The sequence below is a fragment of the Strix uralensis genome, chromosome 28 (genome assembly GCF_047716275.1).
Source record: "Strix uralensis isolate ZFMK-TIS-50842 chromosome 28, bStrUra1, whole genome shotgun sequence".
NCBI lineage: Eukaryota > Metazoa > Chordata > Aves > Strigiformes > Strigidae > Strix > Strix uralensis.
The window spans coordinates 4484128-4504066 of NC_133999.1; the positions used below are offsets into that span (position 1 = coordinate 4484128).

Here is a 19939-nt window from a genome sequence, read left to right on the forward strand (position 1 = left end):
CCTTTCTCTCTTCTCACCCTCTAAATACAGGAAAAGAAAAACAGTTTAGAATTTGCCCAAGAAAAATATGCAGGTCAGATGGATTAGAAAAAGATGAGGTTGCTAAATACCCAGGGAAAAGGTGTTTTGTTTGGTGTTTTACCCCCTCTGCCAGAAAATCCACAGTATAAACATTTAAGAATCTAGGGAAGGCAAAAGGGTCCAGGAAGGGATGATGGTGGGCAAGGCAATACTGTGTCTTTAATTTTCTTTTCTGAAGGAAGAAAGTCTGCATAGCAATGACAGGATCACTTGTTCATGCCTTTAATGTGTGATCTGTTTTCTCCAGTGGAGGGCACTCAGTGTATCACAAACTAGAACATTAGCACCAACAAGCTCCAAAGCATCATCACTCTCTGGAAAGCCTTCTGAATTAGACAAGAGCTGCCTCTCAGCACAGCTACAAAACACTTTAAACCTGACCAGCTAAATGGATAAACCTGTCCTGCATAGCTTTTAAACTGGGGTCTTGCACAGCACAGGAGGCCTGCCTGCTTCAGGAACTGGGAAGCTGGAGGATGGATTGCTGTGTCTGGGAATGGCAAAAGGCAGCAGAATGACAAATGCTAGGTACCGGGAAAGATTTTTTTATTTCTCCCAGAGAAGTTGGTTTACCTTCGTGGTCTGCTATAGCTTTTACTTGCTGATTGCCACTTAATGCTGATGGTTCTCTGATGACTTACACAATGGCTCTCAGAGCTTAGAGTCCCTCCCTACCCCCCCCACACACTCCCCCCATCCTTCGTCCTGTCTTCCCCACCCCCAACCCCTTCCCTATCCTTTCCCTTCCTCATCCCCAAAATTCTTGCTTGTCCTCTCTAGGGAACTTTGTGTGGGTTACTGGCATGCACGCTGGATGGCGGTGATGTGAGTGGCAACCGTGCTGTGACATGAAGATTCTGATGGTTTAAAGAAAAGAGACCAGTTTTGAAAAGAGAGAGAGAGAGAGAGAGGCAAAGGGAAAGCAAAAAAGGAAGGAGAGAGAAGAAAACAGCTGGAGAAAGGAGAAGGAGGACGTTTGTTGATGACAAAAGGATGGGTAAGTGAACTTTTCTTGTTTGTTTGTTAGCACAGCTGCAGCTGTATGGTATATTTTTCAGTTGGATTATTAGCTGTTCAAGAGGGGGAAACAGTCTAAACAGCAGCAGTGCATTCCTTTGCCAGGTGACTCACTGTACTTGCTATTGTATTTTTAGATCATGTATTTCCCCCCCCCCCCCCCCCGCACATACACACCTTTCCTCCTGCAGTGGTTTTGTATGTAATTAATCTGTAAATGCATGCACCGAGTTAAGGACTGTAGAGAGTACGTTCGCTGTCTGTACAGCCCACCCACACACCTGCACACGTATAGATAACTACATGTATGCATGAGGCACGCTCACACACAATTTCTTCTGGATTTATATCCATATTCGATGAGCCTGTAGTGGTATTATTCAGGCTGTCAGAAAGGACTGTTAACACTTTGCAGTATGTGGGAAGCAAAGGGGAGGGGGTGATTTTCTTGTATAGGTGCTTTTGAAAAGGCTTGTTTGGTCTTTGTAAAGATACCCCTAATATTGCTGCTAGATTTCCAGCAGTCATTTGCTAGTCTTATTTTTTCAAGTGTGACAGGTTTATTTCCCTCCTTCCTTCCCCCCAGCCCCCAAGTCTGTACCAGCCAGAACATATTTCTAGCTGGCTGCTGCTGGCACAGAGGCAGTAGCAAAAGATGAGGATTTAAATTAAAAATCTAACCACTAAAGTGAAAGGCAGAGACACATAGTCAGGGACATTTTAGACTAGGAATTAATTTACAGATTGCCCCTTGGTTTAAAATTGGGTTAAATAACTGCAGCACAGGGTTGGCTTTGTGTGTGTGATGAATAATAAAGTAATTATTTAATGAGGAGATACCGGCCCTTAAAATATTTCCTGTTGGAAGAACGCATTTTAATTCTTAGCAAGATTGCAACTCTGGACAGAGGCACCAGTCCTAAAATTATTACAGGCTAAGCAAAGCGTGCGTATGTATGTTGGATTTTCTGACAAGCCCTCCACTCCCCTTCATAATTATTCCAAGAATGTGGAAAATGTGACTGTCCTCATGTAACAGCATTGCTACTACGTGATAAATTTGACATCTCAAATGCAAAATCTTAAAATCAGTAGATCTGTGGAAGAGAGAGGGGAGTTGAAATAGAAATAGACCCCTTTAAACTTTCTGTGTTTTGCTGCTCCTAAGGCAGTGTTTATATATAAGTATTTGTGAGTATGTTTTCACAGAGTATGCGATGTCTGTACAAAATACTAAATGCTTAGGTGTTCCCAGCTATGTGGAGATAACTTTAAATTAATATGTGTTAAGACTATGATTCATCTGAAAGAAATATGTCTTCTACATTATCTTGGTATTGGGGTCCCATACTAGCGTTGTGTGGTATGCTTCTGTGTGTGGTGGAACTTTTTTCTGTGCATCTGTTTGTATGTTTTAGGTACATAAAAATAATGAGTAAACCTACTCTGAAAAACAAATCACTCAGTGCAGAAAGTAGAGCCTTTGCTTACTGTCTAATTCTATAATAAATACTCATTTTAAAGATGGATCAAACTTTATGATAAGTAGATTTCTCACTTTTTGCAGTAATTTTTGGAGGAATTGGACTTGCAGTTGCTTTTATTAAGGAACGTTTAGCAGCACGTAAATACCAGAAGCTTTGGCTCATTTCCTTTCCAGCACTATGGAGCATTCAGCACAGTGACTTGACAAATATGTTTATTGTTAAACCTCAGCATCTAGCGATAAGGATATACCAGCTACATTGAGAGATGATGTACAGGAGAAAAGCGAATAGAGAACAGGCTCTTGGTCCTTCTAAAGGATCATAAATCACACAAAAGTAATTGAATAACAAGAGTACTACTGGTGATGGTGCGGCTAGGAGAGATGGCAAGCCAGAAACTCAAAGGACAGGAATTTGCACAACAAAAAGTGCAAGACAGGAGGCAAACAGGTTGTGTTCAGAATCCTCTGCTTCACTAATGCTTTATTAGAAACCCCACTGACGTTAGTAATCTGTTGGCGATTTATTTTAATAGGTTTACAATGCACATTTGTTTTCTTTTTAATATTGTAGGTTTCCATTTAATTAAGCAGCTGAGAGGCATGAGTGTGGTGTTAGTGCTACTTCCTATGGTGCTGTTTGTTGTGCTTGCGGGGGCTCAGCGAGCTTGCCCCAAGAACTGCAGATGCGATGGCAAGATTGTGTACTGCGAATCTCATGCATTCAGAGACATCCCTCAGAATATTTCTGGAGGGTCTCAAGGCTTATCGTTACGGTACAACAGCATTCAGAAGCTTAAATCAAATCAGTTTGCGGGCCTGAATCAGCTCATATGGCTTTATCTTGACCATAATTACATCAGCTCCGTGGATGAGGATGCATTTCAGGGGATCCGCAGGCTGAAGGAATTAATTCTAAGCTCCAACAAAATTACCCATCTGCACAACAAAACATTTCACCCAGTCCCCAACCTCCGCAATCTGGACCTCTCTTACAACAAGTTGCAGGTGTTGCAGTCTGAGCAGTTCAAGGGCCTTCGTAAACTCTTGATCTTGCATTTGAGGTCCAACTCGCTGAAAACTGTGCCCATCCGAGTTTTCCAAGACTGCCGCAACCTTGACTTTCTGGATTTGGGCTACAACCGCCTGCGGAGCTTATCCCGTAATGCTTTCGCTGGCCTTTTGAAGTTGACGGAGCTCCACTTGGAGCACAACCAGTTTTCTAAGATCAATTTTGCCCACTTTCCACGCCTCTTCAACCTTCGCTCAATTTATTTGCAGTGGAATAGGATCCGGTCTATTAGCCAAGGGTTAACGTGGACTTGGAGTTCCTTGCACAACTTGGATTTATCAGGAAATGACATAACAGGGGTAGAGCCTGGGACCTTCCAGTGCCTCCCCAACCTGCAAAAGCTGAACCTGGATTCCAACAAACTCACCAACATCTCTCAGGAGACCATCAATACATGGATCTCGCTCATCTCCATCACTCTGTCCGGAAATATGTGGGAATGTACTCGAAGCATTTGCCCGCTGTTTACTTGGCTTAAGAATTTCAAGGGAAATAAAGAAAGCACTATGATATGTGCAGGCCCTAAACATATCCAGGGTGAAAAAGTGAGTGATGCTGTGGAAACATATAATATCTGTGCTGAAATCCAGGTGGTGATTACTGAAAGATCGTACCAGGCACCCAAAACCCCCCAGAGACCTGTCTTCATTCCTAAACCTACCATTTCCAAACTTGAAAGCAACCAGCCGACATCGGTTATGCCAAGCCCTTCTGCAGACCTCCCAACACCTGGAGTGGAACCAGAGTATGAGCACGTTTCCTTTCACAAAATAATTGCTGGGAGCGTGGCCCTCTTTCTTTCCGTGGCCATGATTTTGTTGGTTATCTACGTGTCGTGGAAGCGCTATCCGGCCAGCATGAAACAGCTCCAGCAGCACTCTCTCATGAAGAGGCGCAGGAAAAAGGCCCGAGAGTCTGAAAGGCAAATGAACTCCCCTTTACAGGAGTATTACGTGGACTACAAGCCAACAAACTCTGAGACCATGGATGTATCGGTTAATGGATCTGGGCCCTGCACGTATACCATCTCTGGCTCCAGGGAATGCGAGGTATGAACCATGATCCTCCTAAAACCATTTCAGCTGCTGGGAAGGAGAGGTAAATGCTCTTGAGGTGTCTCTAAACACTAGAAAGATTAATGAGATTTTTTTTGCTTTTGGGTTTGCTCAGTATGAAAGGTTATCTCATTAAATAACAACAGTCAGGGAAGCGATGGTGATTATTTTGAATAATTCAGACTTACAAAAAAAATAGATTAAGTTGAAGTAAACAACTATGGTAAAGGCATCTGGAGTGTTATTCTCCTCCTGTTTGCACCCATTTTATTAGCAGTACTACAAGAGAGTCATTTTTAATGTAGAAACAGAGGAGTTTAAGAACCTTTTCTGTTTTAAAAATAAATATGGAAACCTCTTTACTCCAGACCCCATGTCAAATCTTGAGGGGTTTATGGTCTATTTAAAGATAATGCCAAAGATTTTCTGCATTTTTTCTCTGGTTCGGGAGGAAACCAGGGGACAGCAGGACCGCAGCACAACCTTAGAGTTAGGGACGCACTTGTTTTCCTGGAGAGGCAGGAACGTACGAGCTGCCTTACTGAGCTCTTTAAGCTTGAGCCTTGTAAGGGCCCCGAGTCAAACAGGGCATTTGCAGATATCTGGGTTGGGAGAGGGGGGTTCTTGTTTTTTTTTTTTTTTTAAATTCATTTTAGTGATCAGTGAAGGCTTAGCTTGAGAGACAGCTTTACTGGAGTTAATAATTTCACACGCTTAAGGCCATGTTATGGTTTTGACTCTGCAACATGGGAAATACAAATAGGAAAAGCTCTAGAAGACTGTTGTTCAGCTTTGGCAAGAAAATAATGTATTTTTTCATTGCTGTATTGTCAATGACTCTATTAATGTGTACGTAAGAAGTGTTTTTACTTGTGAATGCCATTACTTATTTATACCTGGTAAGGAGGATTTGCTCAATTACATTTCAGCACTTGTTACTTAATCCTGCACGTGATGTGGTATTAGGTTGATTTTGCGTCCTTGGTTGTGGACGTCCTACCTGAGAGTGCTTAATGTGCCTGTTGAAATTTAGTCATATCCATTATGCAATTCGGGTTTGACTGCAGTAGATTTCTGACGTCTTTGACAGCCAGGTAGTATGAAGGGTGTGTTAAAGATGAGCGGTGTTGGGCTGCAGTTCTAGGATCCTGATGTTTTAGAAGTGGATGCTTTCACTTTCTGACAATAGGGCATCTGTAAGATGTTTCATATTTGGCACCTGAAATTCCCAGCTCATTTTGGACCATGGAGCTAAGGGGAAAAAAAAAAAAAAAAAAAAAGAAAAAAAAGAGGTGTATGTTTTGGGGTTGCTTTCTCTGGAGCAGCGTTGTCTTCAAAAACGAGACCCACCCATCATACCCTTGTCATTTCTACCAGTATCATGTGAATGAAGGTGTGGAGGTTTTCTTCCTGTTAGCAGCACAAGTAGAAAGTAAGTGATGCTAACAAAGTTAGTTTGAATTTTCACTGGCTGTCACAAGAAGCATTAATTTGACCTGAAAGGCTGTCTCCTCTTCATGCTCAAGTTTAACACTGCTGAAGTTTCACTAGCTTGAATAAAATGCTGTTTAATTTACACCAAGATGATATGGAAGACAGCTGAATCTGCACGCTATAACTGAAAGTCCATGTAATGAAACCATAACCTGTAACGGAATTTGGATCTTGATTGTAGTGCACAGAAGATAGGGAACGTGTGATGTTGTTTGGGAGGCTGAAATTCGGATAATTTGGATTATGGCAGACAAATAAGAAGTCGAAGAGTCCTACTAGGTCTAGTTACAGAAGGCCAATGTGGCAAAATTTCTTCATGTTGATGTCGATTGTTACACACAGCATTAAACACAAGGGGACCCCAGTTCGCCTGGTTTCCAGGTGCTATCGCAGCACCAGAACAATTTTATTCCACTACTCCGTTCAGGTTAAGTGAAGCTGGTGCACAGTTTTACAGAACTCAAGCTGCTTGTTGCGTTGTCTGTGGGATTCTTGGTTACAGTGTCAGTCAGTAGGACTGTACTGAACACGAGAGTGGCTGGTAGAAAGTACACTCTGTATTTGCATGGTGATTTAGTATGCATTGGCTATTAGCACAGAAGGCTTCAGGAGACAGAAAACAGCAGATCGTTGAAGGCACGTGTAGCAACCATAAGCCCCCACTGAAATACTATCTTTGGCTTGGATTTAACATTCTTTGTCTCCATAGCTACAAGGTTCCACTTGTAAAAGGATAGGAGATATGCACTGTACAGTACTTAAAAATGGCAAGAAAAAAAATCCTTATAGTGTCTTCGGCAGTGGAAAGGTTTTATGTTTGGGGAAAAAAACCAGAAAACGGAACATCTCAGTATTTACTAATTTACCCTGATGTACATAGTTGTGGGGAAACTATTATTTTGTACAAGTGAGACATAGCTCGGGCCCATCCTCCTGTCAGTCTGACTTGCTCATTCACTGTGGTCAGACTGAGCTTTCTCCCAAAACCGGACCACTGAGAGGGGAGAGGAGTGTCTGGTTATGAAAATGAAGGCAGGCAGACACTTGGAATTCATTGCTTACGAGTTTATTGATTTTTCTTTTTTTAGTAATGTTTTTCAAATGACTGTCTGCTTTCAGATGTCTACCCCCACCCACGCCTGTAAGCAGCTAAGGTGTCCAAAAACTGTAGGTCTTTCAGGAAAAAAATAGTGGCTTAGTTCCATTTTAACCCGGAAAAGGTGCCAGAGCATCCTCTGTCACTGATAACGTTGACTCCATTGGGTGATAATGAACAGTTTCTGAGGGTGGCCTGAGCTCGTGTGAGCGTGCCTGTTATGTCCACAGTGATGATTTTGGTTTTAGAAGTATCCAGCTCATCTCTTCCATTAACTTGTTTTCCATGGCAGAACTGGCCTTGAAATAACACGCTTCGGTGTTTATGCAGGTTCTTTTTTGCACAGCAGCCACGCGCGCGGGCAGGGGCGGTGGTTGTTGTTGGTTTATGTTCAGAGGGATTTGTAGCATCTAACAAAGCCGCGCAGGCGTACGAGAGCAGCCCCGTGTCGGGCGCTTACGCTGCACGGAGGGGAGTTGTGGGTACGGTTTGTCCGGCTGCTTTTTCAAGTCCGTGCTTTATGAATTATTTCGTGTACTACAGAGAGAGCGCCAAAGTCAGGCTTGCTGTAAACGGGAGCAACTCTCTTGGCATCAGTGGGATTATAATCACTGACACCTGGCCTATGGTATTCTATTTAGTCTATTGGCAAGGGCTTCTAAAATAACTGGATGCTTATGATTTTGGCTCCCACCATCCAGTTAGCAGACTGCTGCTATCTCATTTTGGTATTTGCTTTGCTTTGTGCATGTGCATCTTATTCCCTCTCTCTTTCATATTTATTTGTACATTTGCTGAAGATCTGGGAGCCATAAAAAGCAATTTCATAAACCAAGCTATAATATTACGTATTTCATACATATCACACACAAAATATCTGTATATAGCACACTATATGGGGAGAAGGAACATTGCCACAAAAATGTTTCCTGCTTTCCACTGGAAGGTTATTCATCTCCTGTTTCTCAGGCTGGCAGTTACAAACCAAACAACAACCAACCAAACAAGTGAACATCTTTTCTGTGTTAACTGAGCATAGTTGATGTGAAGCCCTTTGAGAGACGATTGACACAGACCCTGTGAGGTTACGTTTTACACTTTCGCCTCTCGATGTCTAACAATACCCCAGCGCTTGACAAACCAACCCACCTGCTCACAGGCAAGTACATCTCTGCTGTGATGCTCCTGTGTTTTCCACTGGAGTGAAAACCAGGGCAGTTGCCGCTTGTATTTGTACATGCTAAATCAGTCACACAAAATTATGTTCACTTGGAATTCTGATTCCTCCCCTTTTGCCAGTGGGAAGAAATAGATTGATAAAGGAATGCAACTTATGCAGACTTGGTGGGCTGCTCTTGACCTCCTCCTTTTGAGCCTAATTTAAAAGGAAATGTTGGCATGCAACTCTTGTTTATTATTTATTTGTTGAACACCATTACTGGGTTGTTTTGAACAAGATGCAGAAAGAAAAAACCAAAATAATCTTCATGGCCCAGATACAGTTTAGTCCAAGGTTCCAGTTCTGCAAGGACATTCACAGTTCTGTAACTCAACTTTGGAAGGGCTGCCCAGGGGCTATGCGTGAGCTTACAGGCTATTGCAACCTCATGAGAGAAATCACTCAATGATTGGCAGATTTTTTTAAATTTTTTTTATTTTTTTTTGTAAGAGCAGTGATCATATTTCCTTTGGTCATCAGCCTTATGCTTTTATAAGGATTACTTAGCAAGGACTTGATGGCAGAGGTGTTAGTTGGTCATAGCTTGGGGGAATGCAAAAGGAAGGTGATTCCACAGGTAGTATGTTACAAGAGAAGAGTATGGGAGGTGATAAGTGAGGAGTATGGGAAGCAGTAATTGTTAATTAGATATCCTACGGTCATCATTTTAGGGCCAAAGCAGCGGTGGTGTCTTTCCAGTCACTCTGTTTTGGAACACAGTACGATGGGCGCTGTTAATTGAGCTTTCTTATATCCTTCTGTCCTATGGCTCCTTCCCTGCTTCTCTTTCTCCACCTTTCTGTGATTATAGATGGACCTTAAATTCTTGCTTGAGTTGTAAACTGAAGGGTGAATCAATCTAATGAAACTCTGTCATAAGCTCTATGTTTGTATTGGGAGAGTAAGCAAAGGCTAAGCTGGTAGGGCTTTTCCTCAGTGCTGTATATCTGGAAGAAATACATCAGAAGTGGCTCAGAGGTGAAATCTTTTAGGCACAGGGGCCAGTGAGAGGTTTGAGGAGAAGGCAGATTTTAGAAACGTCTTCAGGATTAGCACCAAAGGTAGAAATTTGTGTGTGTTACCATTCAGAGCCTTCGTTAGCATTGCATACTTGTTATTGCAAGTGTACAGGCAGTTGTAGACTGTGTGCTGTAGAAGTACTAGTGATGTGGCAGTAAATGCACAGGGGCAAATTTTCCTGGGCTCAGCACTTGTGAAGTGTGAGACTTCCCAAAGATATTACCAAAATGACTGGCCATATTTCCGGAAGAACTCAGCCAGCTGTGCATCAGCAGCAATTGAGATGCTGGTTGTAAATTTGTAAAGGGAGCTGCAGAAGGATGCTGAACACTTCTGGAAGTCTTTCTTAGTCCTTATTAAGGTGCCTGGGTGAGAGATTAGCTTGTCTGAAATTTGGTCTTGCAATACGGGTGCTGCTGAGACCTTGAAAGTGATTTGTTCTGAGATAATGCAGATACTCAGCAGCAAAGGAAGATGATGAACCCACATCTCCCAGATTTTCACTTAGGCTGGGGAACTTTCCTAACCGCATTTCAGGTGTTACGTTTGCTCCGTTACATCTCATCCGGAGGCTGACAATTAACTGACAGAACTCTGAAGTTGCCCTGAGGATTCATGGTCTTAAATACAACGTCCAGCCGGGGCGGGGGGTAGCTGATTGCCTATCATCTCCCTGCCTTCTCATCACCTCCTTTTCTACTTCCCCTAATTCTGCCACTTTCTAGAAACTTCATGTTTTGAGTTATGCACAGTGAGGACTGCTCAAATGGGGAAGATGCTGGATTGTAAAAGCTTTGTACAAGAGAAGAAAATATTTGTATTTCTGTTATAATCATTGCTCAGGCCCTGAGAAGGATTCCTGCATTGCTGGCATTGTGACAGATGCAGTTTGCCCTCTCCATCTCTCTTTTCCTTTCTCTCACCCCTTCTTCTGCTATTGCTCAAACTCTGTGATGTGCTGCCAGTATTTTAAGGAGGAGAAAAAAATCGATTTTAGTCCATTATGTAGCTCATGCCAGGAGGGAGAACACTAACAGAAATAGCGAAGAAATCTGTTGAACCAATTCATTTATGTTTTTTTTCTTTTGAACACACACCAAAAAATAAAAAACCCCCACACTCTACAAGGGGCAAACAATCTTATTAGTAAGTATTCCGCTGCTGGAAACGTTTCTCAAACTCTCCATCAGAATAATAGAGTTGACCTGATTCTTGCTGTTAAGACTGTTGCCTAAACCACGCAGGCTGTTAGAGCACGGAGCTCCCTGAGCCGGTGTGGGTGCGGGAAGTAACCGGGGCTGCGTATGTGCTGGTTTCCTCTGGTTCTTGCAGTGATGCTCCTGGACACACACTCCCTTTGGCAGGCCGTGTGCCCCTGGTAGAAGAGACCTGGATGTTTCAAAGCCCTCAGGAGGACAGTTGGGGTCTCAGCTGTGCAGGTGTGTTATTGCCATCGAGATGAGCTCCCTGTTTGCTCAGCAGGTTGCTCGCGCTTTCCTCGCAGGAGCTGCTTGGCATCCAGGAGCCTGCAGCCCTCTCTCATGCTATCCAGGCTGTAAACATTTTGACACGCAAAATTCCTGTGTGATTTGTGTTTATAGCGCTACTAACATCCTGGTATTTGGTCATTTCAAGCCAGGTATTTTAGGACTGAACACAGATGGGCTGCAGCAGTAAACATTTTTGACACTAATCAGCTTTTATCACATCTGCCTGTTGTGCAGCCAAATAAGCTTAGATTGCTTGTAGATCTCTGCATCTACACAAAAAGATGACTGGATCAATTCTGAGGGATTTCCTGGGAGTTGTTGTCTCTGTTCCTAGCTGCAATATTCCAACTTCATTAGAAGCCAGAGTATGCGGCAAAGGGACGGTGTGAGGGGGGTGTTACTTGATGGGAATATTGGCTTCTTGGCCTAATGAATTTGTTTTGTCTTTGCCTTTTGAAGTCGCAAGGACATAAAAAGCTCTTCCTGGCAGATGTATCAGTCATGCTGTTGTCATGGGCACTTGAATGGGAATTGTTCCACCTGCAAGAACGGGGAAAGCAGGAAAGGCCAGCAAATGCTGCTCCTCTATAATCTCTCACCATCTGGGGTATATTCTAGCTACAGCAAAATCTTCACCGTTGTTTCTTAGTTCAACTATAGATTGATACATGCAAACCATTTTTTAAATTATTTTTGTGGTTCTATAGATACATTTCAGTATAATTGGCTAGAATACGTGAAGTTCATGACTGCTGGCAAGCCAGAGTCTTTCCTACAAGCTTTGTGGTCCAAGGCTGTGTCTCTCTCAGCTTCCTCCAGGAAATGACGGGACTTTGTGAGGGTGCTTCAACTTTTTTTCTTTGTTTTCTATCCTCTGTGTGACAAAAAAGCAAGGACATTTTGCATAGCACTTTTAATGTGACGTTCTCAAAACTCATCAGATAAGTAACATCCTAATTTTTACTTCCTCTGTCACGTAGATCAGCAGCTCTTTGCTGTGAAGGTTCCATTTTTTTTTTGTTCTTTCACCATCACCATATTATTCAGTTTCCTCTGAAATGCACAACAATAAAAAGAAAAATAATATTTCTGCTTTTAGCCTATGGGGAAAACTTGCATGATCAGTTTGTTTATGATCAAAGGTGTGGACCGTTGACGTTGTGTGCTTGTATGGGTATGTGTTTTCTTTATGACCTAAATGGGGAAGACTGATCGTAATCTTGATTTGATACTGAATTCAGTAAGTTCTTCTGTCACATAAAGTACTTAGTATTTTCTGTCCGAACATTGCAACTGCGCTGCAAAAGTGTTACATCGGGAGAAAAATTAGATGGTTGTTAAGTCACTTTGTATTAAATGTATTGTGGGAATGTGGCATGTCCTTCATCGCAACAGGCAGAGCTTAGTAATTATGTAGTGTACAAAGATCTTTTGATACATTCAGCATTGGGTATGTGCACAGTGCTTCCAACCGCATACTAATATAAATATACATTGTGGAAAAAGCAATCCTGATCTCCAGTTTTTGACAGACAATGTAAGAACCAGTTTTAAAGCAGAAGGCTCATTGTATTTTTTTTTTTTCCTGTGTAAACTCTTATCAAGATTTTTTTCTTGTATGGAAGAAGTAGGCTTTTCCTCTATGTTACTTGTATTTTAATCCAATTAAGAAGCAGGCAATAGAAAGTGAAGGAAGGTAAGCTCAATGTCATGGTAGTATTATTACTGTGGTATTTGTATTTGGGCAGCAGCTGACAACTCCCAATTTTAATTACAGTATGAAAATATTAAAGGAATCATTTTGTGCCTGGGAGAATAGGACAGAGCAGCTAATCTAAACAAGTAGGGCCTAGAAAGAGGAAATGGAGACATGAAGGGTGATTTACTTGCAAGAGATGATCCAGGTTTTCGGAAACCTTTTGACAATATTCTGTTTACTGGGTGACTCTCCCTCTCAGCCTTGTGCAGTGAAAAGCCCCTCCCGTGTTCTGTGGTTGCACTGGGCGCAGGTTAAAACTCACTCCTGGGCATCAGGCCAAGGAAGGACCTGTTTGGCACTGAGCACAAGCGTCCGTCGAAGGGTCAGTCTCGCTCTTAGTGCCTCGCACTCCCATACACCCTAACTCAATTTTTTTCCAGACTTTTCCAATGCATAGAGTGTCTTTGATGAATAGCTTCGAGTTGTGTGTTTCTGCTCATTTTCAAACTCAGTTCTCATTAAAAATCAGCTTCTCCTTCTGTGTGATGGCCTCTGAAACCCCAGATGATTCTTCACTGCTCTCATCTTTCACTAACACATCCATTTGGATTATCTTTGTGCCGTGATGGATGCTTTAAAAGGAACCAACAAGGCCATCAAATTCTTGCCCTGGTTCAACTAGCATTTGTTAATGTTCTAAATCATCTTGGGCCCGAAACATGCTACTTCTTAAATTTAGAACGATGTGATTGCTTGAAGCCTCTCCATGTGTTAATTAAATCATCATAATTGTGGTTTCTTGAGACTGACAGGTTATAAATAGTTTTTCTTTCCCCCCTCCTGCAGTAATTTGGTATGAATGACAGGCAAAACAGCTATTGTTTAAACTGTACATCTGACACCGTCCTTTCCATTCAGACTCCATTTCTCTGCTATTATTTGATTGTCCTGAAATAATCGACAGTGTCATTCTTAAAGACTGGTTAATTACCGTGCACTTCTCACATTATGTGAAGATGAGAGAAATTATTTTTCTGGGTCATTATTATCTATTTAATTTAACAGAACATGTATTAAGGAGTATTGAAGGTCAGGGCAGATGTTCAGTGTCTATGTATATACACACACGCACACAAACATACTTCAGAGCACGCAGAACAAGGCCTAAGAGTAATACATTTTAGTAGTAACTTTGTTTCCATCGATAATGTCATGTCTCATCCAAGATTTTGTGGAAGTAGAAGCCTCAGTGTTCTTACCATTGTTTTCCTCTGTGGCTCCCACGTTGCAGGCCCTCACCTGGCAGGTGTGTAATTGCTGTGCTCTAACCGGCAAAAGACAGAACAACTTCAAAAGATTACACACACTGTTCGGAATTAAAACTCTGCTTACAGTTCTTTTCATTCTTAGTACCAAGAAGGAAAAAATGCTACAAATACTGAAGTTGACCAAGAATTTGTACAAAGCTCAGTACTCAACTCTTGATCTTCCTAGCTCTGAGCTCAGAGCAGCTCTGTCCCATTGTGTGAGAATGAGGTAGAAATGATAGTGGGAACATCCTCAGGGTTGCGTTATGCCTAACCCCATTAGGCAGTTGCGTGTTGCTCCCCTTTAAGATAGGTCTGCACGCTGTTTACAGCTCTAGTTTGTGGCAGAACCTAAGTCTTGATCTTGGTCTGCTACTCTGGATCCTCCTTACTCTTCCAATTATACAAAGAAACGGTACGACTTTCTTACTTGAACTCTTTGAGTGTAGAGATGTGTCATGCTGACAGGCATAATTCAGAGTTCAGTAAGATTCAAGAATATATGGGAGAGAGATTCTACGTGGGAAGCTCAGCCTTTCTTTCCAAGACTGGAGGATGTCCTTCCTCCTTGTGAATCTGGAGAGCAAGGTGATCCACCACTCAGCTATGGCTGGAGGCCACGAGATTTAGGAACCGTTTTAAACTCCGTTGTTAATTTATTGTGTGAGCTGGGAGAGATCGTTTCATTGCAAACTGGCAGACTGTCAAAAGCAAAGCAAGGTTACGTTGACTTTCATTAGAATTTGAGCATTGAAACCGATCCTTAAGTCTTTGAAAATTTCTCCTGTAGTCTTTGCCCTCCCATCTACTTACACCGAGGGTCAGCTGGGAGGATTGCCTTTCACTCTCTTCCTACATGGTGGCTCATAGAATAGGGTTGGGGCTTTAGCTACTACTCCAGCATGAAAGAGAAAAGTATTGTCTGGAGCCTTAAGGGACTCCTACTGAGTCTGTTTTGTTCCTAGCATAAAAGCCAGTCTGAAGTGGTCTGCTTTGTCTTGGTGTGGTGTTAGAACATGCCTATTTAGTTCTTTTAAAATGTCTATACTATATTCAGATGCAACAGAGACTTACTTACAGTTACTCAGGTGCTCCCTTGTCCCAGTAGTTTTCTGCAGCACAGTGAATTGCATGATTTTAATGTAAACTTCGGATCCATTTCTTTCCCCAGCATTATCATTTTCTTTCCCAGAGCCCCTAAATCATACATTAAGCATCTGCCTTAAAAAGCCACATCCAATGTCACATGCAAAGTGAAATGGGGAAATGAAGGCAGCTCGTGTGTTTTTGCAGTTGGAACACAAATTGCACGAATCAAAGAAGGAGGCAACCCACTGGCAATTCTAAATTCTTAGAAATTTCTATTTGAAAGCAAAATCTATGGGTATTTTCTTTGCTGCATTTTCTTTGTTGAATATATTAAGAGTCCCAATGTGCACGAAGCTTTGACAATCTGAGGAACTGATTAACCTTTTTCTATTTATTAGCTCCCAAACATTTATTACATTAGCTTCTCAGAACAAGGTCCAGACTTCTTTGTTTCTCTGTGATAGACAAGAGACCAGAATTAATATTCCTTCAGTGAGTTTTCCACATAGGTTATAAGTAAGAGGTAGGCATAACAGTTCGTATTTCACTCCCTTTCATGTCTGATGAAGATTGGAGGGAGGACATTTTACCCTGATACACGTAAAAAAATTAAGTGGCGAAGAGGCAGTTAGCCATCTGTTTTGCCTTTTTGTTTTGCCTTTATCAAGGGTCACAAAACTTCACAAAGTTACACTGTTTATAAACCAAATAGTTTATTTGCACTAAAAAGTGCCTCCTGAGAGTTGCTTGAGAACTTAGAGAGAAGACTCCACTTCTCTGATAATTTGTTCCAAAGGTTAATAACCTTCACAGTGAAAAGTAACTTGTCCAGCTGTTAAAATCATTCCTTTCTCCACAATGACATTAAAGTAATCTGAGAGGACGACGTATCTGAGATGTAATGTGTGGCTGAGGATATCTGTGTATATTATCCAGCTCACTGAAGAGCGGTTACAAACAAAACCACAGCAAATCATGTGGAAGCTTGCACGCTGAAACAAGCCCACTCCTAGCTTTCAAGAAAATAACATCTTAATTGAATCATTACAGGAAAATAAATATTTCTCCAAACTGCTGAAGTAAGCAATTTTCAGCACATCTCTCCTTCTCGTGTTCCTTTCACCCTCTTTTTGACTTGGTCTGCTGATCCCTAACTCCTGCCTTGCTCTCTCTCGGAGTTCTCCGCTGGTCTTTCACGCAGGGACTCGCTGCTCCTGCACGCCTGGACCTAGGGGAGCAAACGGAGCCCTCGTGTGAGCTAGGCTGAAGGCTGGCACCAGCTCTGCATTTATTGCAGTGGAACAGTGAGAACAGTCTCAAGGTAACGGCGTTACAAACGCTGGCGGTTTGTCACACTACGAAATAGCGGTTATGGCACTTCGCTAGAGCAGCGCGACAGCAGTTCGCCGTAACTTGGAAGCCACCAGAAGCCTCGTGTACGCAAAAGTCCCTGTTTGTAAACAACGCTCAGTATTCTATTACTATATTTTAATATTAGTGTGAGTTCTGGAAGTTTCCTTCATTATTCAGTGTAATTTAACAAGTTATATATCTGCTGTCCAACTCTAACAGGCCTTTTCAGCTTGCTTGCTTTAAAACAGCCTGAAGAAAAGGCTCCTTCAGCCCCCACTCCCCAAATGTGGGGGGTTATTGGCCTCAACTACGTGGAATTTTCTAGTTTTACTTTTAATAAACCACTACGATGGGGGTATGATTGCTAACGGTTTGTTCAGTTAGCCACACACCCGTAAGAGAACAGGCTCTTGAAGCATAGGTATTATTCCAGAATAAGTATATGTAAATACAAGATTTTGCAAGTTGAGCTGAGGTGAAAAAAAAAAAATGAAGGCATTTGTCAAAGATCCCAAGTCTGGTTCTGAAGAATTAACAAATGTTCCAGTTATAGGTAATTAATTAAAAATCATTGATGACTCCAGGAATTGAACCAGTTTTATTTCTCCCATTAATTTGGCACGATAAGCCGCTGAGGATGGATTCGAAGTTGGTGTCAGAAGAGTGTGGTAATTTAGCAAACACTTCCTGGAGCTAGCTCAGCTCTCGCTTACTGCAGCAGTCAGGGATCACTGAAACGCTGTGCAGGATCAAGCTCCATTTAAAACCATCTTGTAGCACTTCTGAGCTCCTTTGGAGCCCAGATCTTTCTCCCTGTCTCAATTCATCACACTGTGCTCTTCTTAAAACACACATCTTTCCACCTTCTACCTAGCTCTCAGCATTGCCTAAATTTTATCTTAAGTACCGTGTGATACCTCTCAGTGGTATCTTTCTGTATTGATTTGGAAAGTCAGATATAGCACCCAGCTTACGCGGGTGTCTTTTAACCTGTTTTATTGTTTACGGTTGCTATAATCTCCATAGGATTTCCTGTTACTTTATTTATTTGTTAACCATTCCTCTAGTTTGGAAGAGCTACAGATAAAGACTTTGCATGAGGCTTCAAATATTTACATATATATCCTTGGGTTTGTATGTATCTGAGTGGATATATTATACTTATGGCTTAATTTTTAGGCACTTTTTCCCTTATTTTTCTTCTTTTTATTCCCTTTTTCCTTTCTCCTTTCTCCTTTCTCCTTTCTCCTTTCTTCTCCTTTCTCCTTTCTCCTTTCTCCTTTCTCCTTTCTCCTTTCTCCTTTCTCCTTTCTCCTTTCTCCTTTCTCCTTTCTCCTTTCTCCTTTCTCCTTTCTCCTTTCTCCTTTCTCCTTTCTCCTTTCTCCTTTCTTCTTTTTTCTTTTTTCTTTTTTCTTTTTTCTTTTTTCTTTTCTCTTTTCTCTTTTCTCTTTTTTCTTTCTCTCTTTTCTCTCTTTTCTCTCTTTTCTCTCTTTTCTCTCTTTTCTCTCTTTTCTCTCTTTTCTCCTTTTTTCTTTTTTCTTTTTTCTCTTTATCTTTTTCCTTTTTTTTTTTCTCATGTGCAACTCCACAGTGTTTCTGACACAATCAATTGTAACATCTTACCATTTTAAAAACTGGCAATTTGAGAGGAAAGTGTCAGTTGCCATCTTCTGGAAGAGATGACACCGATACAGCTCCCGACCTTCCCCCATCAGCGGGCGCAGAGCCCATGGGTGCACTGCAGGAACTCTCCGTTGGGTATCTCCCCTATAGCTCAGCCACGGATTCCGGTCAGTGGGCTGGAGTGTGCCAGTTTCTGAGCACAGGCTTGTTTGCTGGGAGGCCTACAATTAAGATGGATCCCCACAGTGCAAGTCTAGTGGCTGTATAAATCATAATCAAGTAATTGGGTGTTGGGACAGCGGAATGCGGCTGAAGGGAGTCAGTGGGGCGGAAGGGGCTGGGGGGCTGCAGCTTTAGCCGAGCGCTGGAGCAGGTCGAGGGACAGGGTTGGAGCCAAGGTCAGCAGTTCAGTACCAGAGCGTTGCAAGGGAGGAGGATGTTACTCGTCTTTTTCTTCATACGACAGGTAAGACCCGGAATTTGCACATACTGGGGGTTTCTTCAGCCTTTGCCACTGGACCGCCGATTAATTTTGGGCGTACAAATTCAGCTCCCTTCTGCTTCTCTTTTTCCATCTCTAAAATGAGAAGAATAAGACTTATGTTCTCTTCCTAGGTGCTTGCAGATCTCTATAAGATTTGAGAATTGCATTTCAGGTTTTAATTTCTTAAATTTTTATCAGAAGTTTAATTGCGGGTCATACGCTAGACAGCAGAGCTGGGAAAAAATTATTGCAGGACTGCAAAAAGACAGGTTTTGTGAATTATTTTTTTTCACAGAAACATCTTGGGGTTTTTATATACTTATTAAAACTTGAACCTGCAAAATTGAAAGTATTTGTTTTCAGGAAAAAAAACCAACATGCCAGCCTTATCCCTAACCCAATAATTTTCTTTCTTTTTTTCTTAAACACTTATCTATAAAGTTTTATAATGAATGAATGTTTCCTATAGAGCTTTCTGAATAGAAAATGCTTTTTTCACTTCAAAAGAAAAGTGACAATTTTAGTCAGGGTTAAATATGCTGACTTCCTTCTACCTCTTTTCATTGCAGTGGTAGTTAGAATTCCTGCTCATGGTCAAGGTCCTACTTTGTGAGGTATCTCATAGACACAGAACGTTACTATAAAATCCTTACCTGAAAGGCCTTACAATCTGTCTTTTAGTTTTAGATATAACAGCATGTTAGATCATCAGTAAGAAGGAATACCAGGACTTGAAGGGAAAAAATATTATTCCCTTTGAAAATGTGTCAGGTGAAAAAATGGAAATGATTTCTCTTCATTCCTAGCAAGTGTTAACTCCCTCCCTTCAGCAGGATTTGCAGAACAGTTTTAATCTTGCCTCCTCTATTTCAAAAAAAATCCCAAAGCCTTTGAATGATTTAACTATTTTGCGTTCACTGTCTTAAGTAATGATTAAGTATTAATCAAAACTAGCAGCATACGGCTGAATTCAGCTCAAAGGAAATAAAGAGGTTTTTCTCTCATTCATTCCCATATATATATGTATGTATAAAATAGCAATATGTTCATTTATTATCTGGAGCTGCACTGTTTCCTATTCATTCCTTTTACTGTTGCCAGCAGGGTTGTTATTTGAGGTACATTAGTTTCCTGTTACTGAATTTCAGCTTGGATTTCACTTTCCCTTCAGATACTCCTTGCCCACTGCCAACCCTTTTTTTTTTTTATTTTTTTTTTTGGGGGGGGGAATACTCTTGGGTTTTTGATATACAAGTGCAGTTTTCTTCCTGCACCTTTCCCGAGCAGGACATGTGTCCGATGGCTGGTGGCTCGGTCCCTGCTCCGTGCCGCTGCCCGCAAGCCACGGCGGCTC

At 41.7% G+C, this 19939-nt stretch overlaps 1 protein-coding gene across 3 annotated transcripts in view; it reads left to right on the plus strand.

Moving 5' to 3' along the window:
* Nucleotides 1-467: 467 nt before the first annotated feature.
* LRRTM4 (leucine rich repeat transmembrane neuronal 4) overlaps nucleotides 468-19939 on the plus strand; it is a 224012-nt gene continuing 204540 nt past the window's right edge. For all 3 annotated transcript variants that reach the window (XM_074852089.1, XM_074852090.1, XM_074852092.1), the window contains exons 1-3: nucleotides 468-609; nucleotides 862-1078; nucleotides 3159-4705. In XM_074852089.1, the coding sequence (XP_074708190.1) occupies nucleotides 1075-1078; nucleotides 3159-4705 (1551 nt within the window). In that variant the 5' untranslated portion in view covers nucleotides 468-609; nucleotides 862-1074. The remainder of the gene's footprint in view (nucleotides 610-861; nucleotides 1079-3158; nucleotides 4706-19939) is intronic.